General features: G+C 36.8%; 1 protein-coding gene across 1 annotated transcript; it reads right to left on the bottom strand.

Moving 5' to 3' along the window:
• Positions 1-2,671: 2,671 nt before the first annotated feature.
• LOC107091689 (cysteine-rich secretory protein LCCL domain-containing 1-like) lies at positions 2,672-20,381 on the bottom strand. The gene is made up of 15 exons (XM_015385768.1): positions 20,084-20,381; positions 13,605-13,723; positions 11,688-11,820; positions 10,961-11,076; positions 10,779-10,879; positions 10,369-10,530; positions 10,216-10,276; positions 10,013-10,079; positions 9,036-9,166; positions 8,869-8,912; positions 8,663-8,735; positions 7,925-7,994; positions 7,547-7,680; positions 5,871-6,038; positions 2,672-5,827 (listed from the first exon to the last, which is right to left on the bottom strand). Exons 1-14 carry the CDS (start codon positions 20,345-20,347, stop codon positions 5,987-5,989), a joined length of 1,527 nt encoding a protein of 508 aa, XP_015241254.1. The 5' UTR covers positions 20,348-20,381; the 3' UTR covers positions 2,672-5,827; positions 5,871-5,986.
• Positions 20,382-27,802: the final 7,421 nt, after the last annotated feature.

Here is a 27,802-nt window from a genome sequence, read left to right as displayed (position 1 = left end):
GCTAATTTGTTTCACATGTAGCCTGGTCCCGGATGCTTTGGAGGGCTTTACCATGTTAACAGGGGAAGCAGCGCAAACTGAATTAAGTAACGGTAGTTGGACAACATTTGTTAATTTATAAATGTTTTAAATCAGGTTGAGTTTAGCCAGCAGGTGGGTCTGGATCCGGACCCTGGTCCGCTAATCCGTGACCTCTGTTCTAAATTAACCCTATATATTTTCAACTAAGTTTTCATAACCTGAAACCAGGGAAACTCTGTGTTTTCCATTTCACAAAGAGAGATTACTCAGCCTCTCTAAAAAGCCTTGCCCTCAACGCTACTTCTGACATTATGAATTGAAAAAGCTTCCTGTATGGGAAGCGACTATTTTGGAATGACTGGAATGACAAGATCCATGGTGAGAAAGGTGAGCTTCAATGACTGTCTGAAACCATAGCTCACCACAGCCGCAAAGTGTGCATGCGCAGAAAAAGATAGCTAACGACATTAGCACATAGGACGGCCTTATATAAACAACTCACCAGAATGATTGACAATTAGGACCCTAAATTAGATGATCCTTTCGGAAAAAAAAATTGTCCTCTATACCTTTCAGTTACAGTATGCAGTTTACTGTATTTGTACTCAACGTCCAAGTAACACAGCAGACTCAGCAGATTGAAAAAGAAAAGATTGAGTACAAAAAATAAGAAGGTGTGTCTCTAAAGATGAATATTTGTTTAAAACAAGCTTGTTATCATTAAGTTAAGTTACTGCCAGACATTTTACTAATGTAAGAGTAGGGATATTTTATTTCATATTTTTACTTAATTAAAAGTAAAAAGTACAATGGTGTAAAACTACTCTTAAAAGCACCTTTTTATTAAAGTTACTGAAGTTCATTTTACGAATGAATTGAACTAGTTACTACCCACCTCTGGTTCTGACTAGGAATGTTATTCTGACCAGAAATTATCAGTTTTAAGTAATCTACAATTGAAACAACAGAGAAACCCATGCATTAACTCTAGCAGCAATCTTTTCCTTACCATTTTCCTCTACTTTGCAGCTGTGGTGCTGTGGCTCTGTCTTTCAAAGAAATTCAAAGTTTATTTTTGTTTCATTTCAGCATTAAAATCTGTAGTTTCAGTGGGGTAAAATTGGCACTTCCTGTTGCCTGTCGTCATGGTGACTCGTCAACCTACTCAGAGTTGATTAAACTAACTCACAGCAGCTGTAGTGAAACTAAAAACTCATGGGTTTCCAACTTTAGGCTGGATTAATTCAGAGTTGAGGATATGAGTCTGTTTGTTAAACCTGCTTTGTTAAGCAGGCCCCTGTCACTTTTCTGAAGATGCTCTAACCGAAGATGGAGTGAACTTACCATGTCAGTCTAATAAGAGGCAGAGTATTACAGAGTTATTTTTGTGTTTTATTGAATTTAAGAAAAAAATGATCTAAAAGGGGAAAATAATATCGTTAAAAGGATTGTGTATAACATTGACCAAAGTTAACAAACAACTCTTTTTGAAGACCATTTGGTGTCTTTCTAATGAATGGAGAAACAACCCTGAATAAGCTTTCAACTGATGACCGGGGCAGCTGACCACAACAGTTCATGTCGTTCCCTATGCCTGTAGCTGCCTCTCCAACAGGGGGTTGTGAATTTTAGCATGGCTGCGATACTTGCTTTCTTTCTCCAGGAAACCTGGCCTAAACCCAGTCAGCACATTTCACTTTAGATTTCTTTTTGTGATATGCTTTCAACTGGGAGGCCGTTTCCACTTTAGGCAAGCTCCTGTTTCTGCTGCACCAGCTGTACTTGTCTTGGTGAATGCACCCCCCCCACACACACTACATTATATGCTACCCACATGGTTCATTTTAAAGTTTTGCCACATAACTTTTTATGCATTGGTGTACACATCTATTCATTTTATCTCGCATGTGTGCAGCTCCCCATTGGTAATAAAAGTTGACCAAAGCAAAAATTTTCAGCCAAAGCCTCAACACATCTGTGCCAGCTCAGAGGAAGGAGAGGAAATGCATCCTGGGAAGATAAGACACTTTAAAGGATAAGATCAACAAAACACAAAGTTGCTTTTTGTGTGTTTTGCTACTGCCACAGTAAGGGGGCATGAATGCTTTCATATCCTTTGACTCACAAGGCTGAGATCAAACATCATCCGCTCTAAAAGCAGAGGTGCTAAGGAGTGGTACAGGAAGCAAAGTGAAAGATGAAACCTTTTTTACAGTATTATGTTTTTCTTCCTAATGGACCTCTGAAATATGACATTATGCATTGTTTTCACAGCTCTAAATATTTTGAAATCTGAATCCAACAGTTTATATATGCTTTGACTTGTGATGTTGGTCATTATAACATAACTTTGTTTTACTCCCATTGAAACATATAAGTGGCTAAAAGATATAATCTCCTCCCTGGCCCTGGGAGAGGCAGTTTTTTTTTTCTTTTTCTTTTTTCTCTGTGTTCCCCTCAGTTCCTAGAAATACTAACAGATCTCCACAATCTGATTTGCAACTGAATTAAAGACTTCTTAAAACTCCAACTCTCAGGCAAACCTTGTTTGACTGTGGCTATACTGGAAAAGCTGTTGTCCACATGTACATGTGTACAAAAAAATTATGCGTAGTAAAAAAGTGTGAAAAAAGAAGCCTAGTATGAGCCTTTCATGTGGCATTTAATAAATGTAGCAACAGCCAGTTAGAGCATTTTGTAACAGCTTCTATAACCTCCAACTTCTCAATATTATACCACATTACATTTAATAAAGATTTAATGAATTTCATTAGGTTTTATGGGACAGATCAACATACAATAGGACACTCATGTAAAGTGAAAGGAACATATACATTTCATATTTTTTTTACAAATACAAATCTGAAAAGTTTGGCATGCATTTGTATATACCCCCTTTTGCATTCCACTAAATAAAATCCAGTCCATATCACTGTTAAAGTATGACTCATATTGATTTTTGGTAAATGTGAATAAAATATGTCTATTTGTACATCAGTTTAAAAGATTTTGTAACAATTTCTTTTTATTAGTTTATTATGGGTATTTGTTCATGATCTTGATTCTTTCCTTATCTCTTACTTAAAATAAATCACTGGATTAAATAAAAAAAAATCAAATTCTGTTTTATTAATATGATAGAGTAATCTTTTTTACCAGGAAAGTTAAATAATTTGTATGAGAAAAGTACATAGACTGGTTAACAAATTTGAACCATTTTACAAAGTGCTAAAGTCACATATCTAAAACTAATTATGCCATTGCTGGATGTAGCATTGACATTTTATTTATGAGTTCCTGGCCAGCCAGGTTAAAAAGAGGCTGAAAGATACAGCAAACAATATAAAACATGTTACAGTTTTCATACAAAAAAGAGAAGGCTAGATTTAGTCCTTAATAAAAAGAAAAACGTAAGTATCAAATATATAACTGCTTGCAACAATTGATATGTCTTTTATATCATTTAGTACTTTTTTACAGCCTCTTAAAAAAATGTAAACAGAAAATACACAACAATTACAACCCTGTTTCAATCATTATGTACAACAATATTATGTACAAAAATATACATTATGCATTTAAACCCAAGCTTCTACACAACAGCCTACCTCTTTAACCAGGTGTTCACTGTGTAACTATGGTTCATAATTCCAAATCTATCATCCTCATTAAATATAAAAACAAATAGATTAATTAAAAGTTATAATACACATATATTTATTAAAATACTGTGCCAGTCAAAAGTTTTTGTATACCCATCATTAGCATTGATTTCATTTTATTTTAGGGCTTCTTGTGGTGTATTATATATTCTTCTCAGATTTAGCTAAAATATGTGTATACAACCCTTAACCTATAGATAAATGTTCCATGGCAACATTCCACATGCTTCTTCTTCCTAGTAACAAATGTGTGGCATAAGTCTGGTTGGAGGTTTCATCAATTTTGCTAATAATTTTAATTGAAGTTGAAAAGCACAATGCACCTTAACAAGAAAGCAGACAGAAGTATAAAGTTACCGCTTTCATGTTTTGTGCACTAATCTCACCTTTAAATGTCTCCTATTTGACTAATCTGACCTTAAAGCTTAATGTAGAAGGCATTTAGCTTGTCCATGTGTGAAGCTAATATTTTTTTATTAGCTTGAAGGTGTCAATCTTGGAGTAGGTCTTTTTTCTTGCTTGGTTATTCTTTAGGGCATGTTGATGTTTAACTACTTGCCTCTCACTGCTTTGCTACACCTTAGTTACCTTTGTTCATCCCAGCTGTTACTCTGCCTATTTATACACTCTATTTAAACCTCTCTCAGTTACTCCCTGCCAGAATGTCTCATCATTGCCACTATGCCACTGCCTTGCTTCCTGTGTTCCTGAACAATTGAGAACATGACTCTGATCATGTTCTGGATTGTTTCTTCCTGTCACCAGTTTGATCTAAAAGCATTAAGTCAGCTCAAAGCCTACTTCCAGACAGTCAGCCATCATCCAGTCAACCTACTCTGCTTTCACTTTAAGTCATTGTCTGCATCTTCAGGTCTGCAATCATCCAATTCAGTCTGTGACCAGCAGGTCTTGTCTTCATCTACCTCCTTATGCCTGCCATCAATCTGTCCTGCCTCAAATAACTGATCCAGTGGTCAACTGTTTGTTCAAAGTTACAACCATTCTCCCTGCCAAGATTTCAGAACATTCATTGCAAACTGTGACAATAAACCTTTAAACATGCACATGGGCTTGCTAAATCCTGAGTTCTGGGTAGTTGGTATCGGCCAATACTCACAGCACAAATCGTATCGTGAGAGAAAAAATGGTACCGGAACTGGTATAAACTTAACACTGGTATTTCAGGGATTCCCAGTCCATGATAAATTTGAGCTCGTGATTCTCAGGTTGTTACTATACGCCCTCAAAATTGTCTTGTCTAACTGGTGTTTACAGTTGGGGTGAGTTTGAGACTTGGGAGACAACCAAGTGTTCCATCAGGAGCATGTTTCTGAATAGATTATAAATCTGATTCTGAAAGGATATAGGTAAGAGTTTATTGAATCCATGCTACAAAATCAGCCAAATTAAACCATCCAAAAAAAGTGGTAAAATATCCAGCCATAAATATGGCACGAGCTTGTGGATGGCATGAGATGTGTATCTTGCTAAGGATGTTGTTACCAAATATTAATTGGGACGCTTTTTACATTATAGCCTGTATGAAAAATTCTGACAATGTGTGTTTTATATTCATGTTGTTCAAATGCTGATTTTTTTTTTTTTACATTGTGTACATACCAACATGGAACAATAATGTTTTAAATAAACCACTGAAATCAAAAATTGTTAAATTCATGCCTATGCTGACCAGAATTACATGGATTGTGTTTAACACCCTAGAACAGTCTTTTACTAATGGAATACACATATCGACACAAATTGTCTGATATTATCTTATATTATAAACTGATATTGTAACCATATATAATTTCAACACAAGTTCAATAATTTTCCTCATTTAGCTGTTGTATCTCTTTATAGAAAATTACTTAAAGATGCCTGAAATGTCCTGTCCAAAAAGCGATGATCAGACTTTAACCTTCAGCTCTGAAATTACAGGTTGGAGAGATGGAGATATCTGGCTACGTAATACTTCTTAAGTGTTACAACGCATGATGTCATTTCATGGCTGCCAAAAAATGCATTGCAGGCTCATGTGTATTCTGTGGTTAACTCTAAATCTTCAGGCCAATGCCTTTAAAGAACTATAATTCTTGAATATCCTTTGCCACAGACTGACTGGATAGTAGTTCACTCATGACCTAAAAACCAAATAAAACCTTAAAAACAAGTAAAGCTGTTAGCGTTTGAGTAAAAGAAAAATAATTGATTACTTCATGGCAAAATTATAGGCTTTAATGTCATGGTGGGTGGGCTTGTTAGGTTTAATGTTCAGTTCTTTGTCATGTAAGGGTCTTTTCTCAGATGACGGCAAAAACTCTGAAGGCTTTTCCTCCTGTGGGGTTCAGTTGGCTGAAAGAAGATTGATAAAAATGTGTTTAGGGAAGTAATTTGTAACAAGTTGTACAGCATAGACAGCTTGAAAAAAATCTAAAAGTAAATTTACAATTAGTAACTAAAACATGGGACTGTAATCGGGTCTTATTTATGGTCATTAAATTATTACAATATCTGCTCTAAGTCTGCTCTGTTAATAATCTGGCAGCAGGTTTAAAAGTGTTGTCTGTTCAAAAAACACATGTAAAGCTTTGACTTTCTTGTCAATGTCCTAAAGGTGCATTCACACCGAACGCAAGACCAGTGAACCATGTTGGCCTTTCTGGGTTCACTAGATTCCCAGAGACAGAACCAGTATAGTGGATACCACGACTTCCTGCTGAGGATATGTCTGGATGATAGTCACTTTCAGTGTTACTTTCATTTATCAGTGACCCAGTTCTGGTCCCTGCTTTCCCGCACTGGACGAATAACCTGCACAGAGGTAAGGTTAGACAGCATTCTGGCGTTAAGACAGGAGCAGCAGGAAAACAGTATTAAATCATAAGCAGAGAGGGGACTGGAATATGGTGGCTAGCCATGCCTCCCTCTGGAGCTAAGAAGCCATGGGGGTAGATTGGAAAAGGCCACAGTGGAAACAGATACAAAGTGAGGAGAAGCTAGGGCCTGCAGGGACTAGCTATAGAGGATAACTGTGGTGGGTCAAAGATGGCGGTTGTAGTTTGGATAAGTCCGCCAAACAGAGAGCATCGTTGAAGGCAGGGGAGAGGCCGCATGTGTCCGGGGAGGAGGACAGCTTTACATCGGAGAGGCATACATGGGAGATATAGCAGGGAGAGGATAAAGGATAGCCCGAACTAGAGTAGCCTGCCAGGCAGACAGAGCTCCAGAGTGGTGGAGAAAAGGAGACAGTTCCCCAGTGTCTGCGCTGGAGGTAAAATGACAAAACAGTCCATTTACAACTAACATAAAATGGCTTTTTTAAAAGCCACCCACAAACCTCTTAAGTACTTTCCCCACTTCCCCCTTTGTCAACATTTTTGTCTCTTTCTTCAATTTTGATTAAAAAAAATATCTAGCCTCCACTGCCTCCTTCACTGTAGGTTAGGGGTGTCCAACTGGTTCCAGACAGTGCCATGTTGCTGCAGGAATTCTTTCCAAACAAGCAATAGCACACCAGACTCCAGTCATTCTGTCACGTGAGTCCAGTCTTAACAAGATGAAATGATGAGATGAATGGAGTCTGGTGTGCTATTGCTTAGTTGGAAAGAAAACCTGTAGCCACATGGCCCTTTCTAGAACCAGTTTGAAACCCCTGCTATAGCCACATCTACTCCCTGATTGGATTTTGCGATGCTACCTTTGCCTCATCCCAGAGCTGCACTCTACATAGAGATAACATGAAAATCCTTTGCTCCAGCTGCAAAATTCGCATTCGGTGTAAACGTACCTTTAGACTGCTTATGGCTTTTCATTATGACACAATTTATTAAAGTTCACCATCAGAGCATAAAATAATCTACCTCTCTGACGTGATACGATTCTGGTGACTCCCAGTGTAATGCCGCCGTTTTTCCACTGGCATAACATCAAGGTAGCCTCCTGACTCACTCTGGATAACTCCTGCGTGAATGGCTGCTCTGCAGATGCTGGATTTCTTTTAAAACATTTTATGAAATGAAAACTGGTCATTCATTCAACATTTCAGAATTTTAAGAGGCTAAAGTACAGAAAAAATATATATCTATATATATATATATATATATATATATATATATATATATATATATATATATATATATATATATATATAAATAATTTAACTCTCAAAATCATCAGATGTACTTCTGGTAACAAGATCAAAACATTACTAAGCAAGAGTTAATAATGGTAACACTTACATCTGAGTAGTACTTTGTTCCAATGACTCGGGCCCGACTGTCATCCAAACAGTTCCTTGGGCAATATAACCTGCAAAAATGTAAAGTGATGGTACATTTTCCTGTGTTTTTGTAATGCTATGAATGAATAAAAAATTTGATCAGGGTTAGAAAAAAATTCTTTTTACTCTTTTTTTTTTTTTTTTTTTGTATTTCCCGACTGTCTTGCTAAATCCCTTCTACAAATGTACCACTGATTGTGCACTGAATATTGCGTCACTTTTATGTCAAAATGCCTAAGAAATAATGACAGCTTCTGTAGGAGAGATTAACTAATCCTCTCCTGCAGACCTTTTAATGCTCTTTACTTTGAGTATTCCTCTAAGTTTTCCTGTTCAATAGAAGAAACCATAATCTCAGTGTTTATGTTTGAAACTGTGTCTCTTTTTATGAAAAAATTTAAATAAGTTCATGGAATTTATTTCATTCATATGGTCTGAACTTTGAGCGAATTCTAGTGTATTCAGATTACAATATTAGACCCTTAACAGGCATTAAAAGCCATTTCTTTTAAAATGGGAGCCCTCTACCTTTTTCCAGAACATCCTCAAAAGATTGCTCTCAGTATTAAATAGTAAAATATAAAATGTTCTTAATATTAAAAAAAAAAATAAAAAAAAAATGAGAAGAGCTTTACAGTATTTACTGTAATTCTATGGTAGTAGCAGTAGGTACTCATACAGAAAGGCATATTGTTACCTTGGACAGTGTCGAATGGGTTTCTTGAAAGGACAGAAAAAGGCCACTGTTGTATCACATCTTACTGCCTTTACTGGAAAACAAATTAGATACAGCACACCCCAAAATGATCAGCAAACCTCAAAATGATTAGCACACCTCAAAATGATCAGACAGGATGTCGTCATGCAGAAAAACAGTAAAAAACCTTGTTTTATAATTCTCACCGGGCACAGACTCCACTTTGAAAGAATTTGCACTTCTATTCTTCCTGTATAGATAATAAAATGTTATTGTCCTAGTGGATTGACTAGGGCAAAAAATGTTGCCCGAACATAATAAAGACTAGAACGCTTCATAAACGTCCACATAGGCAATCATTCAAAGTTCTCACCCAAGGGATTGGATTCCATACTTATATGATTTGGTAAATAATTGTTTTCTGCCTAGTCGGGTCACATCCAGCCATCCTCCATCATTGTTTATGACCCCAGCGTGTAGCCCAGCTCCACATACACTGGATTGCTGAGAGACAAGAGAAAATGTGAGTTTAAATACAATTTAGTATAAAATACAGTAAGGATAGTGGTGGGGGTCTCAAAGTGAAAATTCAGGATTTTCGTAGTGTTTCTTGGAGTATGAGCAGCTGATATCTCAACAGCGTTAGGTAACTCTCAAGGCATCTTTGCTTTGCACAGTCTGTGACCAAATTACTGGGTCCCAGATGCTAAAGCTAACGAGACCACAGTGCAATTTATGCATCTTAACATCACTAAACTTATAAGTACAATATTAGTTTATGTAAGAACTTCTCTGACTTCACTTACTAAATGAGTCCAACCAGCCCCATCTCTTTAACGGGCTCAGTCTGGTGTGTAGTTTGCAGAGGTACAGTGTGAGCAGTTACATTGTGTGCATCAGAGCCGCACAGTGTAAGACAATACAGAGCAAACTGTGAGCTTTTAAACCCTATGGTTTCATTGCACAGGTTGAGCTGTAGCTGCGTACAATAATGGAAAATATCATACAGTGTATGCCTTTCTTATGACATTTACGGTACTCTGAATGGAAAAGCTTTTTCAGATCCTGTTTTTAGTACATTTCACACAAGAAAAAATGTCGGTACTGTGTCGCCTGTTGCTTCCATTTTCAGTGTAAATAACCATTGCTGCATAAGTGCTATGACACTGACTACTGGAGAATAGTCAAAGTCAGCTTTAGTGCTAACTTTAACAACGGGAAACTAATCTGGTTTTAGACTTAATGAAGACGCAAAGAAAGTTACCTACAGCATGTTAGGTCAATTGGTTACATCCTTTAAGACAGCCTTACTTCAAAAATCTTGAACTATATCCTTAAGTAAGTATTTACCATATCATAGTAGGCAGTCCCAACTACTTTTCCAGGCCGCTCAAGACAACCAGGGGGGCATTCATATCTATGGACAGAGACCATACTTGGGTCAACCCACCTCGGTACAGATGATATGCAAGCACTATATACAAACATGGTAAAATGTTTAGATCTGTGTACTAAAACATGTTCCAGGGAACACTCTTTAAGTTGACATTTACCTGTTACAGGTTGTTCCTTTGCATTGATCTCTCAGCTTGGTCTCACATTCCACCTGTTGAGCTTGTGTTACAACAAACAATTTCTTTGAAGTAAAAATAATTTGAATATATATACAAATGTTTCGGTAAAGAATTAAAGAAGAACATGCTTACACATCTGCTCTGTACTGACAACTTGGTTTCTCTCAGTTTGCTCAATAGATGATGGGTTCGGTGTCTGGGCCCTTGGTTGGGACTCTCTGTCCCTTACTGGTTCTGGTTCAATGTAGTTGTTCTCCTCAGTTTCAGGAGCTGGCTGCCTATCAACACCATCCTCTAGAAAAAAATATATATAATTGCATTTTTCAAATGTTAAGCCACATCTTAAAACATTTTTCATATCTATTGAAGTTTTATTGAAAAATCATATGAAGGAAATAAAAAGACTATGATTTTAAACCTGTATATATAAAATTATTTGAAGATCACAACTGCTGCAAACACTGTATCAGAAAGTTAAATTGCCTTTAGGGTCAGAATGTAAGTTTTCTCTTAAGAGCTGATCTACAAAACAAGAGTACTACCTTTGTAACATAAGTTGTTTCTGCAGCCACCGCCGTAGCTGGCTGGACATGCAGAACAAGGTGTGCCGTATTTGTATGGAGCATGACCCCACCAGTTCCCCCTGAGAAAACAACATTGTAATACTTTGTCTTGACTATGAACAGAAACAATAATTTAAACTATTTTTGGTAATATCACTTACGGTGGAGAGTAGTTGCAGACCAGATAAACTGCTTTGGCCCAGATCATTCCCCAGACATTCATGTTGTAACATACATTGATGGCACAACCGATGCGGTTGCTGGTAGCCCACACCAACTGAAAAAGAAGATGCTTGAACATTGCAAACTAATTGTGGACGGATAAACATAAACACTTCATAGTCACATCTGCAACTGAAATCAGTTTTACACAACTCTCATTTATCCAATCATCTTGTAAAAGAGGTTACTAATACACACATTGACAGACCTATTGGACTTGTAGTGGTTGAAATTAAAATCAAACTCACACCTTAAAATTTCTAGACTATTCCTACCAAGCATACAGAGGCAGCCACCTAATTTGTCTAATATTACTTAAAGGTACAGCATCGAATTTTAATAATTGAACTTTAATGATCTCACATTTGAGAAATGTACCTCTCTATTTGATGCAACCCCTCTGGGAGAAGTGGGATGCTATTGTGCGGTGCCTGGGGAGCACCGTTTTATCAAGGGTAAAAATGTAAAGATGTTGCATTATTAAAGAATAATGAACATTGTGTCTCGGTCTGTTTTGTTTAATAACTTTAATTTCTCATATAATAAAGCCTTTAAAAAACATTTTTTATGGGTTTGGACACATTTGATCCTAGTCAAATTAAATAACTGCACATTCACTAAAACTACAAACAAATACTTGTTAAGATAAGACATGGTAATCCTTACCTGAGTGTAGTGAGTGCAAACAGGGCCAGAACATCTGAATGGACAGTGTGGATTACACTCCTGGGAGTATGGATAACTGTAATACCTCACCTCATCATACCAGGCCTGGACATGATAGGTTGGGGGTCTGTCTCTAAAATTATATAATAAAGGCATTTCTAAATATGAGCCATGACACATGCTGCGGTGAATATGTTCAATAGAAACAGATACATGGAAAAAATCAAGGTACATTTTGTAATCATAACACCTTAATTTCAAGTCTGTCAGGTGTTCTCTATAACCTGGCATAAGCCAGATTGATACGCGTAGTTCAATTTGACTTCTACACAGTATCCATCTGGAAAGGGTGTTTTGATATTGTTAACAAAACATGCAGTGCAATTCTTTGAGCTAATTGGGTAAATTACCACGTGGCGCATGTCTCCCATGTCGAGCTTTAAGCAGCAGTAGCAGCTATGACCCATCACATTCTCAGTTTGTTTTGTAACTAACTCAGTTAACTGATAAATAAAACTCTTACCAAATCTGGTTGGTAAAAAAACACTAACAAAGATCTTCAAACTAGAAAATTCAAGTTTGCAACGCCACGTGAATTTCACAAAATTAAGCACTTAGGACGAGACACTTGTGAGGTGCTGTCACTCCCTCTATGGAACTATGAGCTAGCAGTTTATCCTCCTCCAGTTAGGCACCCAGCGAAATTTGTACATGAGAAATTTTGAGGTTGTAGACTTAGACATGCACTAGTCTTGGAAGCCACACGAAAAAGTCGAAAAATTTTCAACCAATGTTGCCGTAGCATTGGCAATTAAATCAATCAATGAGGGCTGCATTGACTGACTCCTGCTGCCATTTTCTGCTCTCCACGTATATAGCCTAGTAGATTTTGGTGTAAAGAATGCAACCACTGGCATCTATTGAAGTGTAGAGGTGTTCTTTGAAGGGCTTAATCTTGCCCCTTTTTCAGGCAACTCATCTGATGAGTCTTGGTTTGGTAGATGCCAGGAGAACAGTTCTTGCCTGACTGAACTTACTAAAACTAAGGATTGGGCAATTACGGTGTTAGATTGTGGGGTTCAGTCCCTTAAATGATTTAAAAGGAACATTTTAAGTTTAAACTTGCCAAGACAAATCAGGGTTGGATGAGTTTAGTCTGGATGAATTTGATCCATCTTCACAAAATTCTGACCTTAACCCAATACAACACCTTTACGCAGCCAGTTTATATGCTAAGTCTATGGTGGATGTGTATCAATGGGCAGTGCAAGGTCCAGTGGGTACTTTTTGTGTCCAAACGGTCAAATGCTATAACTTTTGCTTCTCTATGCATCACATTAAACAATAAGAGAAACTGAGTTGGGAGCTGGCAAGGAGGCAAGACACTGCATGCAAGCCATGATCTCTGCTTCTGCAGAGCTGTCTGCATAAAGCCTTCAAAAATTGATAGTAAAGCTGTTCCATTTCACAAGTTATAACTTACAAAATAGGAGTAGGTGAAAAAGTTTATAAATACCTATATAAAATATAAAAACCTAGCTCCCATGCCGCTATGTGGAATAAAGACTTTTTAAAGGAACAGTAGGATCATTATTCTGGTGAACTGACTGCGTGAATTATGCTATATGTTTAGTTTCAAGCCTAAAAGTGTAGTTTTAACTCTCATCAGAACAAATAAGACAAAGCCACTCTCTTTATTATATGCAAAATAGAAGCAAAGCACATCAGAAGTGTCTGCACAAACATTAAACTAAGATAAAGGGCATCAGAATTGCCTCCAAAGAATCCCAACCACTGCACACCTGTTTGAGGCTCAAAATGAATTCACTCATGTACATGCCAATGGAATTAATGTATATTATTGCTAATCGTGACCTCACCACCTAAAAAACTGTTGATGTATTAGTCCATACACACCTTCCCCAGTGAGCTCCCAGATTTTGGCCTATTTGTGTCAACATGTGGCTCGGCCCATGCTCCCATAGGCAGGTATGCGCCCAGTACTCTGCGCTCCTCTCTAACTCATAATCCCATACCTGAGGAAAAAAAGCACACAAGAACACAAAGATGAAAGGATTTCTAAAGGGGAAAACATATTTTTACAAGGAAAGAAGAAGTAGGATAATGGATTAAATGTTTATTGTCCTTAACGCTAGTAATATTAATTTTCTCCTAAGAGGTTTTTCTCACAGTCACCCAAAGGACTTTTGTATTCAGAAATGATCAAGGAACCTAAAACTCCCTGTTAATTTACGTGGGTAACTGGCCACTTAACTTACTTGTTGCTTTAAGTGCTATTCATAAGAGCATGTTTAAAAATGTCATCATTCGATTCAAGGACACTGAACCACTATAAGATCCATTGAGAACCAATTTGACCCTAACCTTACATACTGTACAATAATCTGCTATTTTCTAAGACTTTTACCCATTTCTTTTTTCTTTTTTTTTTTGCAACATAAGACTATGAGTTAGGCCTTCCCCTTTAAACACACTTCTTTGCCTTCCTGCACACAGAAACACATACATGTGAGACCACCACTTAAGCTTGCAGCTGTGTGCTACTATTCGCTGTGGTTGTTTCATAGCTTGTTTCCAGTAAGTTCTGATCTTAGAAAACAAGCAACACAGAGAGTCTCTGTTTTTCCTACTTGATGCCATCTTAAATGTGAGAACCTAACAAAACTGAGCTGAATTAAGGCCAAAGTACTCTGGATAGAGTTCACCCACATTTTGTTCTGAGCCAAGTAAAAAACAGAAACTGTTCATAGGGGGCTGGGCAATTTAGATGCCACGGCAAAATTAATGTACTGTTGATTCTACTGGGAAGGTTAAAGAATAGATGCAGTGTGTGGTGGTGTTAGCATACTATTTATTTGCATTATGGCTATCTCATGTCTATACTAATAGGATAATGCTTCAGTTTGGACCACATAATACTTTCCATATGTTCTGCTTAAAGCCAACACACTGGTGCCCAAGGAATGTGATGAGAAACTTGATACCTTCACTTTTTGTTTCTGTTAAGCAACAGTACCTTGGAATAGGCTAGATTAAAAATGACACTGATCGAAACCAAATAAAGAATATAGCACTAATCAATTTCCTCACAGTATTTTAGTTTTCCTTCTACAGTAGAGGCCTTTTTAATTTTCCTCATCTACCTTGAAACCTATCGCACCAAAAATATATTAGCTAATTCCAACCTTGAAAATATATTCGTCTTCTTTTTAACAAATTACTTTGCAACTTTGGATCATCTACTACATGATTAAGGATTTCCAGTCTATTCTTGTCTGTTGTTTAACAGAGCTTATACTGTTACTATCTGCATATCCTCCTGATATGTTTGGGGTTGTTCCCTATTTTCCTGCATTAAATCTCTTTCTCCAACATTCACTTCCAATGTAACCACTGTCTCTTTTAAGAACATGTACAAATATCTCAACCATGTCTCTCTAGTATATCTCTAAAACATCCATTCTTAGCAATTCCTCTAATCTGTTTGTTTCTGATCTTTTGTTTGCAAGCAATCCATCCTTCTCACTCACAACAAAAATGTTATCTTTTACTCTGCCACTTCTAGCTTATAAAAAGGGCCATTGTGAGTTTATGGTCCCAATGATTAATCTACCAGCTAGAAATTGCCCATAGCTGTTTTGTAATCAATAAGCTGTGATGTAATATAAAGTGATTCAGGCTCACAGCTGAAACAAAAGTTAGGTGCTATTTAACACCGATTAGGTACTATGTTAGCACCTAATGTGCACAGGGACAGCAACTAGTCTTTCTTAGTTAATTTTAGGCAGTGACATGTCGCAGATTTTTTTTCAGCTTTGCTGTAGCGTCATGAAACCAGCAGCATCCAGATGAGGAGAAGCAGCTTTACATTGAAGGAAAGTATATTTCTACCAGGCTGGAAAAAGCAACTAAAAGTTTTTAATGAATCTCCATAGTGCATAAGGCAATCTTTAATTCTATATATGCCTAGTTGACTTTGAAAGGCTGTGACTTTGAAAAGCATAATAAATGTGTCATGGTTTTGGTTCTGTTATCCTTTAATTTGCTCCATGTTTCCTAGTTTAATTGGTTTAACTACTATTTTGTTGTAGTTTCTAGATTAATGTCAGTTCTCAGGTTTTTCTGTTGTTTTCCTCTGATGCCCTCTTGTGTGTGTTACTTTCCCCTTGGCTCCCTCGTTGTCTCATCACACCTGCTCCTTGTCAGCTCGTTAGCCCTGCCATTGTCTTAGTCAGCTACATATATTCTCCCTCTGCAGTCACTCCTTGTTGGTTCCTTGTTGTTGCTGGTCCTGTCGTCACTGTTGTCCTCTCACCTCGTCTCTCCCTGGCTCCTTGTGCGCGTTTTCCCTTGATGTCTCCATGGTTCTGGTCTGTGTTACATTTTAGTTGGATTTTTGGATTTTGCTTCTGTTATTAGTGTCTGCATTAAACTACAAGAAATCACCTTAGCCTCTCTGCCTCTGCATTTGGGTCCTCTAAACCAAGACGTGACAGAAGGAACCAGCAAGGAGTGACTGCAGAGGGAGAGTATATGTAGCTGACTGAGACAATGGCAGGGCTAACGAGCTGACAAGCAGCAGGTGTGAGGAGACAACGAGGGTACCAAGGGGAAAGGAACACGCACAAGAGGGCAACAAAGGAAAACAACAGAAAAACATGAGAAATAACAAAAATCTAGAAACTACAACAAAATGGGAATTAAACCAATAAAACTAGGAAACATGGAGCAAAGTAAAGGATAACAGAACCAAAACCATGAGAAAAAGAGTATTTAAAAAATAATTTACATTTTTATAGGACATGGCTAAAGCCTGGCATGCACTGTAAGATTTTTTGCACCTTTTGTGCTGATTTTCCAGTTGTGCCAGAATGTTTTAGATCGGGGCAAGTTTCAGCCTCATCTTGCGTACTGCGTGCAGTATACAGGTGGTAATGATGGGGCGATCCGCCTCTCGCCACCATCTCATGATAAGGAATCGTAAGTCGGGAGAAAACCAAGCATGTTTGAAATTCTGTCAGCCGTCGTAAGGTGTTCGTGGGCAAATCCTGCTGTTGAAGCTGAGCTACGAGTTTCTACAAGCCGATTTACCAGAACGTCGAGCACTGCGCCAGTGCAAACAAGGGAGTTCTTCTACTACTTCTTTCAAATTGACGAGTCTGACCAGCGCCATCTCTTGGCACTGAGTTGGACGTGTGGTTTTTGGACCTGCAGTGTGAGCTGGTAAATGGTATAAGAGCATAAAACTGTACAGTGTAACATACATCCTGAGCTGTGAACTTTTAAACCCTACAGTTTCATCGTACACTTTGAGTTGTAGCTGAGTACGATTGCAAATATCGTACAGTGTATCCCCGGCTTAAAGCAGATACCCATCACTACCCTGTGTTTCTAACTTAAGTAAACTTTTAAAACATTAATCTATGATAAAGGGGAAACTGTAGACCCTCTTTGCTGTTATTCCACATGGGTTTTATGTGCTTTCAGGGCATGCACTGCAGATCATGGAATCAATGGGGGTGGGACTTATAACTGTAAATATGGGTCTGAACCTTGATTGGACCATTCTAACACATGCACTACAATCTTTTCAATTGTAGTTGTAGGTATTTGTTTGGTGTTGCTGTCTTGACAGAAGGAGAACCTCCACCAACCAACAGGTTTTGCACCACCCATGTTAAAAATCTAAGCGCTATTCCTATCCTTGTAAGTACAAAGCATCCCCACAGCATGATGCTGTCACTACTGGGAATTGATTGATTCTTTCAGAAAGCAGCGCTATACTTTTTTAATTACTCTACCTAATTTTTGATATATGTTAAAAAGTTCTTCCTTGAGTGCTGAAGCTCTTATGTATAATGTAAATTCCACATCTGAACTAATCTATGCAATCAATGCAACCGTGATCCAGATGTTGCAGTAATAACATCACTGAATCTCAAATACTATTACCAAAATATAGGTGGTTCCATAGGTTGCAAATCCCTGTTTTAGTTAGATAAACATATCTGAGGTTTATTTTGTACTTATATATACATTTACTTACATAATGCTATTTACATCCTAGGTGCCTTCTGAACTCAGATGGTTGCACTGAACCTTGTTTATAGGCATCACAGTAATCCATGTTCTTTCTGCCATATCACATAAATCCCCAATGAAATACAGTGACAATTGTGGGTATATGAGAAAAAAAATTAAAAACAATTTATAATTTAGCAAAGCCCTGTGTATACTAATACTTTACATTAAGTATGTCTCACTCTTTCATTTTCTAAACTCATCAGAGGGACCCAAATGCAGTCACAGGGCACCATGTTGTATATTCAGTCAATATCAAAGTCCTAACTGGAAGTTAAATTGTTATTTATTTCATTTGTTCATTTTTTTTATTTAACTGTAAGACAATGCAGATTTTAATCTATACTCAAATGTTGTTCATGCAAATGACCCCTGAGTGTGTTGTTCAAAAGCAGCTCTATAAACTGCTCCTACTACACTGAAAGCCAAAGTGAACCGACAGCCCTTTGGTGGCAGGGAAAACTGCACCCAACAACACTGTTGCCCAGAATACTATTTATCGATTGTGTATATAAAATAGCAAATGGCATAGAAACTATACCACACCCATTTAATGACAATCAAAATACATTTTCCAAACTTTCTCCTGGTTTCTATAAATCTGATGCACATTACATCACAAATGTCCCTATCCCGTTTGGACTGCATATATGACACAACCTCTGACTGCAGCAAAGTGCTCTAGATTGATTCATTTAGACATTGCTGGCTTTCTAGCAGCCTAATTAAACCTTGTTCATTTTAAGACAAATGAATGTCATCTTACCCTAACCATCGCAGCTTACAAAATAACAGAGTTAAGAATGAAGCTGTAACTGTGACAGATCTTCAATTTCTGATGACATCTGGTAAGTAATTGCAAAAAAGCACATGTTTGTTTGTCCTGCGACTCAATCATCCAGTTTATGAAGGAATGGACAGCTCAAATACTTTAGGTGAAAAAATAACCAATTCCTATTTTGATTCCACAGAAATCTGCTTTCCAAAATACATAACTGAGTCAATCCTTCAGGGAGGCCACCTGATACAAGTCTCAATTTGAAAGATAGGATTAAAAACTAGATAAATATCATAACTCATGGTTTACTTACATATTTATCTTATCATTGGTCATATGTTAAAATTTTGTGATCCACATTTTTTTTTTAATATAATTTTAAAGAAAACCTGCTGAGTACAACTGTCATGTTTCAGATCATTGCATATCAAACACACTTACTAAGCAGCTTCTGCGTAAAAGAGGCAATTAGGCAAACCCAGCAATCTGAAAACCATTTTCTTGGCTCTCATCTGGCCTCTGTCTTACCACATTGTTATCACCATTAGCCGCCCTCACTGAAAAACACTGGATTAGTCTACAGACTTACATCTGCACCTTAGGCTTCAAACATTGAGGCTTAATTTAAATGGAATAAGTTCACCAACGTTGCACCCATAATACAGCACAATGCTGGCCTTGGTTTGAGTAAGCTGTGATGTGTAGGGAGAGAGGGGCCAAGGGCTTTAGAGTTAAAGTTAAAAAAAAAGGTAAAGAAAAGTTTGCAGGACAGTGAGTGAGAAAGAGTAGTGAACAAGCCAGCGTTAAAAGAGTCAACATTGAATGATGGAGTGAGGGTACTCAGGGCAGGAAGCGGAGGCCGATGGGCAGGGTGGTTGAGGTAGAGGACAGGACAACACTGCGGGGGTTGAAAGCTGGACTGGGGCCAGGGTCAGTGAGGGCGTCCAAGCAAGAGGCATAAGTTACGGCAAGCCAAAGAGTGGTTTAGGCTTTTAGAGCTCATTTTTAGCATCCCCTTCTTCTATAGGCTGAGGAAAGTACTGTAGTCTGGGTGAACTAACTCTGTCTGTCTGTCTGTGTGTCTGTCTGTCTAAGACTTGTAATCAAGTGATTCATTAAGTCCTACTAAACAATGTACAGTTATTGTCTGTGCTAAACTAATACATAGACCTGTTATGATATAACAATTGCAGGCACTTTATCACCTGCTGCCATATTTTTGGTTACGTACATCAGCAGGATAAATTAAAATGTGGGAAATCATATCAGGTTCCAGGAAAGGCTGCAGTACAGTGATGCACATTGAACTTAATTCAGTCTTCCTCTTCCCTTTTCTCAGAAGAAGCAAGAGATGCTTCTGAGGACATACTAGGAAACTAAGAAACAAACTCCCCTTTGCTTGAATATATGTAAAAGCATTTCTAAAACATTTGTTAGGAAGCAGCAGATAGAACATGCATGTTTAAATACGCTGTGCCTTCTTTGCCAGAAAGATAGCTGTTTGCTTTAAGCTTACCATGTACTCCATGTTGGAGGCAGGAGGGTAGACCTGGCCTCGCAGCTTGTTGTGCAAGTCGAGGATCAGGTGCTTGTCTTCCTCACTGATGGCTCTCTTACCCCTCGACCTTGCCCTCCACCACTCGCTGTCCTTTTCCTTAAACCTGTCCAGGATTGAGTCTAGCTGGGTGGAGTTTGTGAGGACCATGGCCACAATGCTCTGGGTCAGGCAGATCAAGCCTGCTGCTCTAACCCAGTAAGACAAGGAAAGAGAACTCCTCATGGTGAAGGGAGTATGGCAGTATATGGGATGTTTGTTTGACTGTAGAAAAAAAAAGAAGTGTATGTATAAATAAATCACCCTGGTTTTAATTTAGCTCCATAACTTTTTCTTTTCAGTTGAGATCAAAGCTTGCATATATCCATAAGTTAATTCTCCATTCAAGGGGTTTTTAACTTTTATAATATTACTGATAAACTCAATTCATGCCTGAAGTTTAATTAAAAGATGTGTCATGATGAATTTGTTCTCTATGCATGTTTAATAATCCCCTCATTATGAGGGAGAAAACTTCAAACAGGCAGTCTTATACAGCTTCCAGCCTTCTGAGTGCATCTGCAGGTCACTGCATCAGTGCACACAGTAGGACCAGTGTAAATAGAGCTTTCACACAGCATGTTATAAAGCAATGCTTTACTGCACTTGCTTACTTTATGAAAAAAAGAGATGAAGAAATATTGTATAAATCTTGTTTTTTACCAATCAAACAAAATTTAAATCAAGATAATAAAAAAAAATGCCTTACTTACAAACAGGAAAAAGTTTGTCTTTGTCTTAAAGCGCTTTAAATTTCTCCCAGATTTAAAATTCCAGAAGTAGAACCAACCAGAGTAGATTGAAAGCTGGTGAAGGTAGAGAGGGTTTAAATCCATCCATCAGACATGATGAGCTCAGTCAGTTTGGGTCTCCTTCCAGCTTCACATCCAGGCTTCAGGACTGGGAGCTGCTGAATGTCAGTGGGTACCTGCTGAATTCCTCGGCTGTCTCAGTGCGCCGCAGGCTGGCTAGAATCGCCGCTCATTTTTTGCGCTTATATACAAATGTGCGCTTAGCAACGCAGAAGGGAGCGGACCACGCCTCTCTGCCCTCCTCACATTAATGCACACCGACTCACTCCTTCACACACCCACATGGCATGTCTCATCCTGATGCGCCCTAAGGCGTTAACAGGTGATGCGTTCACTGGAAAAAATGATCAAGAAAGTTCCTAAATTAAGGTATTTACCCTTAATTTGAGTAGGTGAATTAGTTTGCCAATTGAATAAGTATGTTAATGGGCGGTTCTAGACAGGGGCCAACGGGGGCCAGTGCCCCTGCAGATCACGTCCGGGCCCCTATACTGAAGACATAAAATTCTAAAGATAATATGCCCTGGAACAGACATGGTTACTAATAGGTCCTTTGGATCTATATTAATTTTTTTTCTTTACAAATTATGTTTTACTAATTATTTAAAAAACATAAGGTGATAGCTTCAGTGGAATTGAAATAGGATCCAAGTTTTCATCTGCTAAATGTTTTTCTGAACAAATACTCTAATTTTCACGGCTGAATTTATCAGTTTTTCTTGAGTTCTAATTCAGATTTTTTAGAAGACTGTAATTATGAATGCAAATTGACCTTATAATAATCCATAGAATTTTAAATAAACCTGAATGAATATATATTTCACTTCATGCAGCTTAATATATTTGAATCTCTTGCAGGGTTTCCGCGGGTCATTAAAAAACAATAAAAGTATTTAAATTATTATTTTTTGAACTAACGCCTTTTTTAGCATTAAAATTCATTAAATGTGATTATCTTGGCATTTAAAATGCTTTATTTAAAAAAAAAATGTTTATAAAAACAATCCCGTCAGATATTATATCAGATATAACTGGTTCCGTGTGTTTGCGCGGAACTGCTTCCGGGAAGCTTCGGAAAAGAAGCCATAGGAGGAGAAGAGGCTGGAGAATGGGGAAACTTTTGCCGTGGTTATATATATAATGAGTAACTCTTATTTAACGCTTTTTAATGCCCTTTTAATGCATAATTATATATATATATATATATATATATATATATATATATATATATATATATATATATATATATATATATATATGACAGTCATGGGTACTTGTTGATGCTATTAAGATTATTTCTGAGAGCATTAAAACGGTATTAAAAAGCATTAAATAAGAGTTATTCATTCCTGTATAAACCCTGTAGAACCTGTTTTTTATTTCATGCTTTTCTGGGCCCCATGGACACACACGGGCCCCTCCTGGCCCCCTGGTAAATTTTTGTCTAGAACGGCCACCGAGTATGTTTACTCTTAAAATAAGATAAATAGATAATATGCACTAGAAATAAGACAATGCAATTATGTTTTCTTATTTCAAGTGGAAGTTGTCTTGTTCCATTGGCAAAATTTCCCTTTTACCTCCTCAATCCAAGAACAAATACACTTATTTTAAGAAAAAACTACTTTTTTCCAGTGTTTGTGATTCTGCGTGCATTGTTGTGTCAAATACTTTACATTTAAAAAAATAAAAAAGGTAAAGACATGAAATTCATACACTGAAAAAAATAATGCAGCCATTTTAGGCATTTACTTAATCATATTTAGTTACTTTAACACAGTTGTTTTATGTCCTACCCTGCAGAGGCATAGCCTGAAAATTTTTATATGGGTGGCCAGGCAATAACAAATGTACTCAGTGTATCTGATAATGAGAATATGTTGATGTACTTTGAGTAGTCGAAAGTGGATAGCCACCAGAAACTTAGGGTCAATCTATTCAGATTCAACAGGAAAAAGAACGACCACAACATCCATATTTTCCAAATAAAGACAAACTATACTTTCCTACAGCCTTTGCTAACAAATAGACGCATATATTTAAACATCCATCCAGATAAAAGGTATAGTGAATAAAATTCTTTCAGGTTAGAGTTCTGGGCCGAACATCTTTCCATTGTCATTACTTACCTACTTTTATTAATGATCGTTCTGCATAAAATTGATATTTACAAGTACTAATATCTACAAAAAATGTTTATTTACTAAGTTTTTATTAGAATAGTAATTTATCTATGATTTAACATAAGACTCCTAGATGACTTGCATTTTCTCTCTACCCCATATAACACAAAATCTTGTTCTGAAAAGAGCGTAAATTCTGTACTTATCTTTTATGTAAGTATATTGATGTGCATAATTAAACACAGTGTTTTTGTTGTCAAGTAATTGTTAATCTATCAAAAATTAAAATGTTTTGAATATTGAGAGTATTACCGTAGTATCAGTTGAGAGTATTACTGCCGCACTGTCAGTATTATGGGGGGAAAATGGTAGGGATGGCCAATGATTGGTTAAGAGTGGCCATGGCCACCCCTGGCCCCCCCTCTAGCTCCGCCCCTGCTAACCTGCTAATATGAAACAATTGTTTTAAAGTAACTAAATATGATTAAGTAAATTTCTAAAAACGTTGCATTTTTTTTTCAGTGTAGAAAAAAAGCTTTATCTTATGCAATGTCATTAGTAAAGTTAGGCAATTAAAAATAAGGAACAATATTTATGGTTATTTAGGGCCTTTTAAGAAAAAAATAATAAGGGGTTATTTAGTTTGAAGCCTAATATTTAGATAAAAAAAACTAAATATTTCGTTTGGAGATAAATATTTAACAAACAGAATATTTTGTTTGCAAACTATATATTTATTTAACAAAGTAAGATTTATATTAATGAATGAACGACATAGTGAAAAAATGACTTGGATAAAAATAACCCCCTTACTTTTCTCTAACAACACCCTAAACAACCATAAATATTGCTCCTAATTACTGACAGCTTAACTTAACAAACGGCACCCCATATTACCTCTCCACCAAATAACAATTAAGAAATTTTGCATTGGTTTAAGTTCACCTAACATTGAATTCATCTGTGAGAGGAGTATTCTTGTGTTCAGGGCCAAACATTTTTTTATGTTACTATGTGTGAGAACTACGGTTGGGAGGGTGACCACGATTTCCCTGAGAACACAAACCACAGCACTGATTTAGCTGACCCACACATATGTGTTTGTGGCCTTTAGTGCAAGTGAAAATGGGTGAACGTGCATATGTGTTGTTTTCCTCACCTTTCCTTTGAAATGTAGTTACATGCCTGAGGAGCTGTATTCTGTTGACTTTGAGTCATGTATTCTGCTCCACAACCCACAATATTTTTGCAAGATGAGAAGAAAGTAAGGAAGTAATGGTAGCATCATGTTGTGGGGATGCTTTTTAGCAGCACAGGAAGGCGATCAGAGTTAGGGATTTAAGCTAAATAGCCTATATGCAATTTAGAGAAAAATACAGGATACAGCAAATACTTCAGATAATATCTGAGTTCTCCATGAGAAAAGATTAAATTACACAAGTTAACTGCATTTACTACAGTCAAATTACAAAGGGACTCAATGATTTTTCTTTATCATACCATTTCATATTTGTTTGTTTGTTTGTGGTATGAAATTTGTAATCGGGTTACTAGATGAAGGTGAATTAAGTGAATCTCAAGTTCAGTTCTCTAACAGATGCAGGATAGAAACTGTTTCTGAGCCTGTTGATCTTGCTCTGAATGCTCCTCAGCCGCCTGCCTGAGGGGAAAGACTGGAACTGTGTGCTAACTGTGTGGAGTCCTTCACGATGTGTAGCACCCCCCCCCTTGCATATTGATATGTAGAGACCAGAGATGGAGGCAATGCATCTTCCTGCAGTCTTCTGTCTTCATTTTGACAAGCCTTTGCAAAGCCATCACCTCAGTAGCAATACAGGTACCATGCCACAAAATGTTGCACTTGCAGAGAACGTTCTCCACCAGGCTGAAGTGAAACATGCAGCCTTTTCGAAGCCTTTATTTCTGTAAATTCTAATGAGTTTCTGATTACAGGGAATAAAAAACATCAGAGTAACGAGAAAATATTCTAATACATAAATTTGGGTTTGATTAAGAGTGTGTTCAAAACTTGGTTAAAGGTATCAAAATAATCAATTACTTTGTAGCCACTCTTTTCTTGGGATTTGGCAGAAAAAAATGCAAATGAAATAAATTTGTTTTGTGCCTACAAATGAGTAAGAGTGACTTTCTGGGTCTCAATAAAGCTGAGAACCCTTTATACATTATTCTATTATTTCATCCCCTGCTTTATATAGCTAGAGTCAAAACAGGCTACTCTTATGTCACAAAAATCAAATAGACAACTAGCAACACATCCCTTTCTAGTTATCTATTTTGTTTGTGCGCTGCTTTAAAAAATACAGCATTACATTTACTCAATAACTGGTCACTCAGAAATCCCCCAAAGCAATTTTGAAACCTTTGAAAAAGCATAAATTAAATCAGCTGCTGTTCTTTAACCCATAGTCAATCCTGGCCTGCCACATAAAAGTGTTATAATGGCGGGCAGTAGCCTTATTGTGGCAGTTTAAGGCTAAATTCTGGAGGCACCTCATCTGTCCTGCAAACAGGAGATGAGCCATCTACATATATTAATGTGTACTTTGTAATCATAAAAAAAAGTATCTATCATAATAATTATTACCTTTATTCATCCAGCATTGTCTGGAAATAGGCAATCAGTACAACACACATATATCTATCAAAAAGACAGATACAAAATGAAGGTATTGACACTACAATAAGTGATTGCATTTATTCAACTTCGATATGATAGGAGCTACTATGGCTTTAAAAGATACAAAGAACCCAGAGAAAGCTGAAGCTCTGATGGCAAACTTTTCCATGAAGTTGGATCAGTAAGGCTTAAAGTTTTCTCCCCTCTCTGTGTGGAATCAAGGAAAGGTGAACATTTAAAAAAGGCCTGAGACTGAGTTTTAACTTAAAAAAAACTTTAAACAAACACTTTGGTCAACATACACAAAATGCCACTTTGCTTAAACAGTTTTGAACTAGAGCTCCTTAGTTTGTTACAGACCTAAAATAACCTATGTTTAGATTGAAGTATCACCTATTCACGTATCACCATCATCATGATAGAAGAAAAGTTGACTCCTTGAATTTCTGTTTAATTGTGCGCATAAAAAAACCTCCTTGAGTGTTCCTTCTGCACAGCAGAGAGTTTTGTCCGGGATGCTCTAATCACAGAATATTTTACTATTATAATAATGTAATATACTAAACTATATTTTATTAATGTTTATACAGTACTATTCTATTTACAGTATTTGGGTTTTTCTTGGTTGTAACCTCCAATACAATACCTCTGATTTAGTTTATTTATTTAATATAAGCTTCCAACCCAGTTTATTTAACTTTGGTTTTATTCAAAACCTTTAATTGATGTCTGTGATTGTAGGTATGGGCCTGTTTAGGTGGGCAGCTATATATTGCATCCATACCCTGTTTTAAGCAGTGCAACACAAATCTTCCTTCTTTAAAAAGACAGCTACGCCAAGCTCAACACTACAGGAACGGAGTGGAGGGGACAGAGACGTTATTGTTATATATCAGTGAGCCAAGAATCCCAAGTTTTAATACGGTCTGATCAGCTCAGGAATTTATAATATATCAATAGCAATAATGGTAGCAGATAAACAGAGGGAAGGATGAAAATACAGATAAAACTATTTATGACCCACAGAGCATGTTCTTGTTCTTGCATCTGCTGCCCCCTTTTGGTAAGAGAGGATCTTCCTTAATAAAAATATGCCTTTTAATGCAATGCATTTGAAAATAACTGTTATAGCTTAAATATTCAGCCAAATGTCTGATTTCAGAACTGAAAGTGACTTGATAATTTGTTATTTTTTTCTGAAGAACCACTCAAACTATCCAACCATGTGGTAGATTACATAAGAATTCTCTTTATATGAAAATATCAGTATGCTATTTTTTTTTTATTCCTGTCGAAACAGAAAGTTGATAAAACAAACACATAGACAAATAGTCTGTTTGAATGTAGTTTTCTTTTTTTTTTTTTTACCAGTGTACTAAGATATATAAAATTGGTACAGCTTAGAATTTCAGCTGACCTCAATGCATAGTTATTACAAGTGAAATAAAAGGATGATATAAAAAGGGCTAAAACTAGCACATTTTCATTAGTACTGAAAGCTCAAAATAATAAAAAAAAAAAACGGGTTTGTTAAGCAACAATTATATTGTCATTTATTTATTGACTAAAAATAGCTCATTTATGTGAAAATGAGTTCTTAACCTGCTTAAAAAATATTAAAATTAAAGGTGTAGATGACAATCTTCAACATTTTACTGGTATTAACACAAATGATACTCAGAGAAGTGATTACCCAGCTACTAGGTGACTGACTCCAAATAGCATACTTAAAATGTACATATTTTAAAAATTACTCTGCTGCTTAACACAACAGTGTGAGCTTCAACTTTTTTAGGATTGTAAAATATAAACAACCTGTAGCCTTAGTTAATGTCAAATATGATTAATCTGACCATATTTAGGGTATTAAGGAAAAAAATCCAAAAACAATAGAATCCTGTGTATTTATTTTCTTACTTGTCAACCTTCTGTCTGAATCATACAGAAATATACAGGACGCCTGCAGTGTCCTGCTCAAGATGTTACGGCTGTTGCTTAAGACATCTGTCCTTTCCCATACTGCAACCCAAGTCCCCATTTGAGAAACATGCAATGAACTCTTTAAAAG

Source organism: Cyprinodon variegatus, unplaced genomic scaffold (assembly GCF_000732505.1).
Source record: "Cyprinodon variegatus isolate N-32 unplaced genomic scaffold, C_variegatus-1.0 Scaffold347, whole genome shotgun sequence".
Taxonomy (NCBI): domain Eukaryota; kingdom Metazoa; phylum Chordata; class Actinopteri; order Cyprinodontiformes; family Cyprinodontidae; genus Cyprinodon; species Cyprinodon variegatus.
The sequence above is the reverse complement of the archived record's forward strand: the minus strand, read 5'-3'. Positions and strand labels throughout refer to the sequence as shown.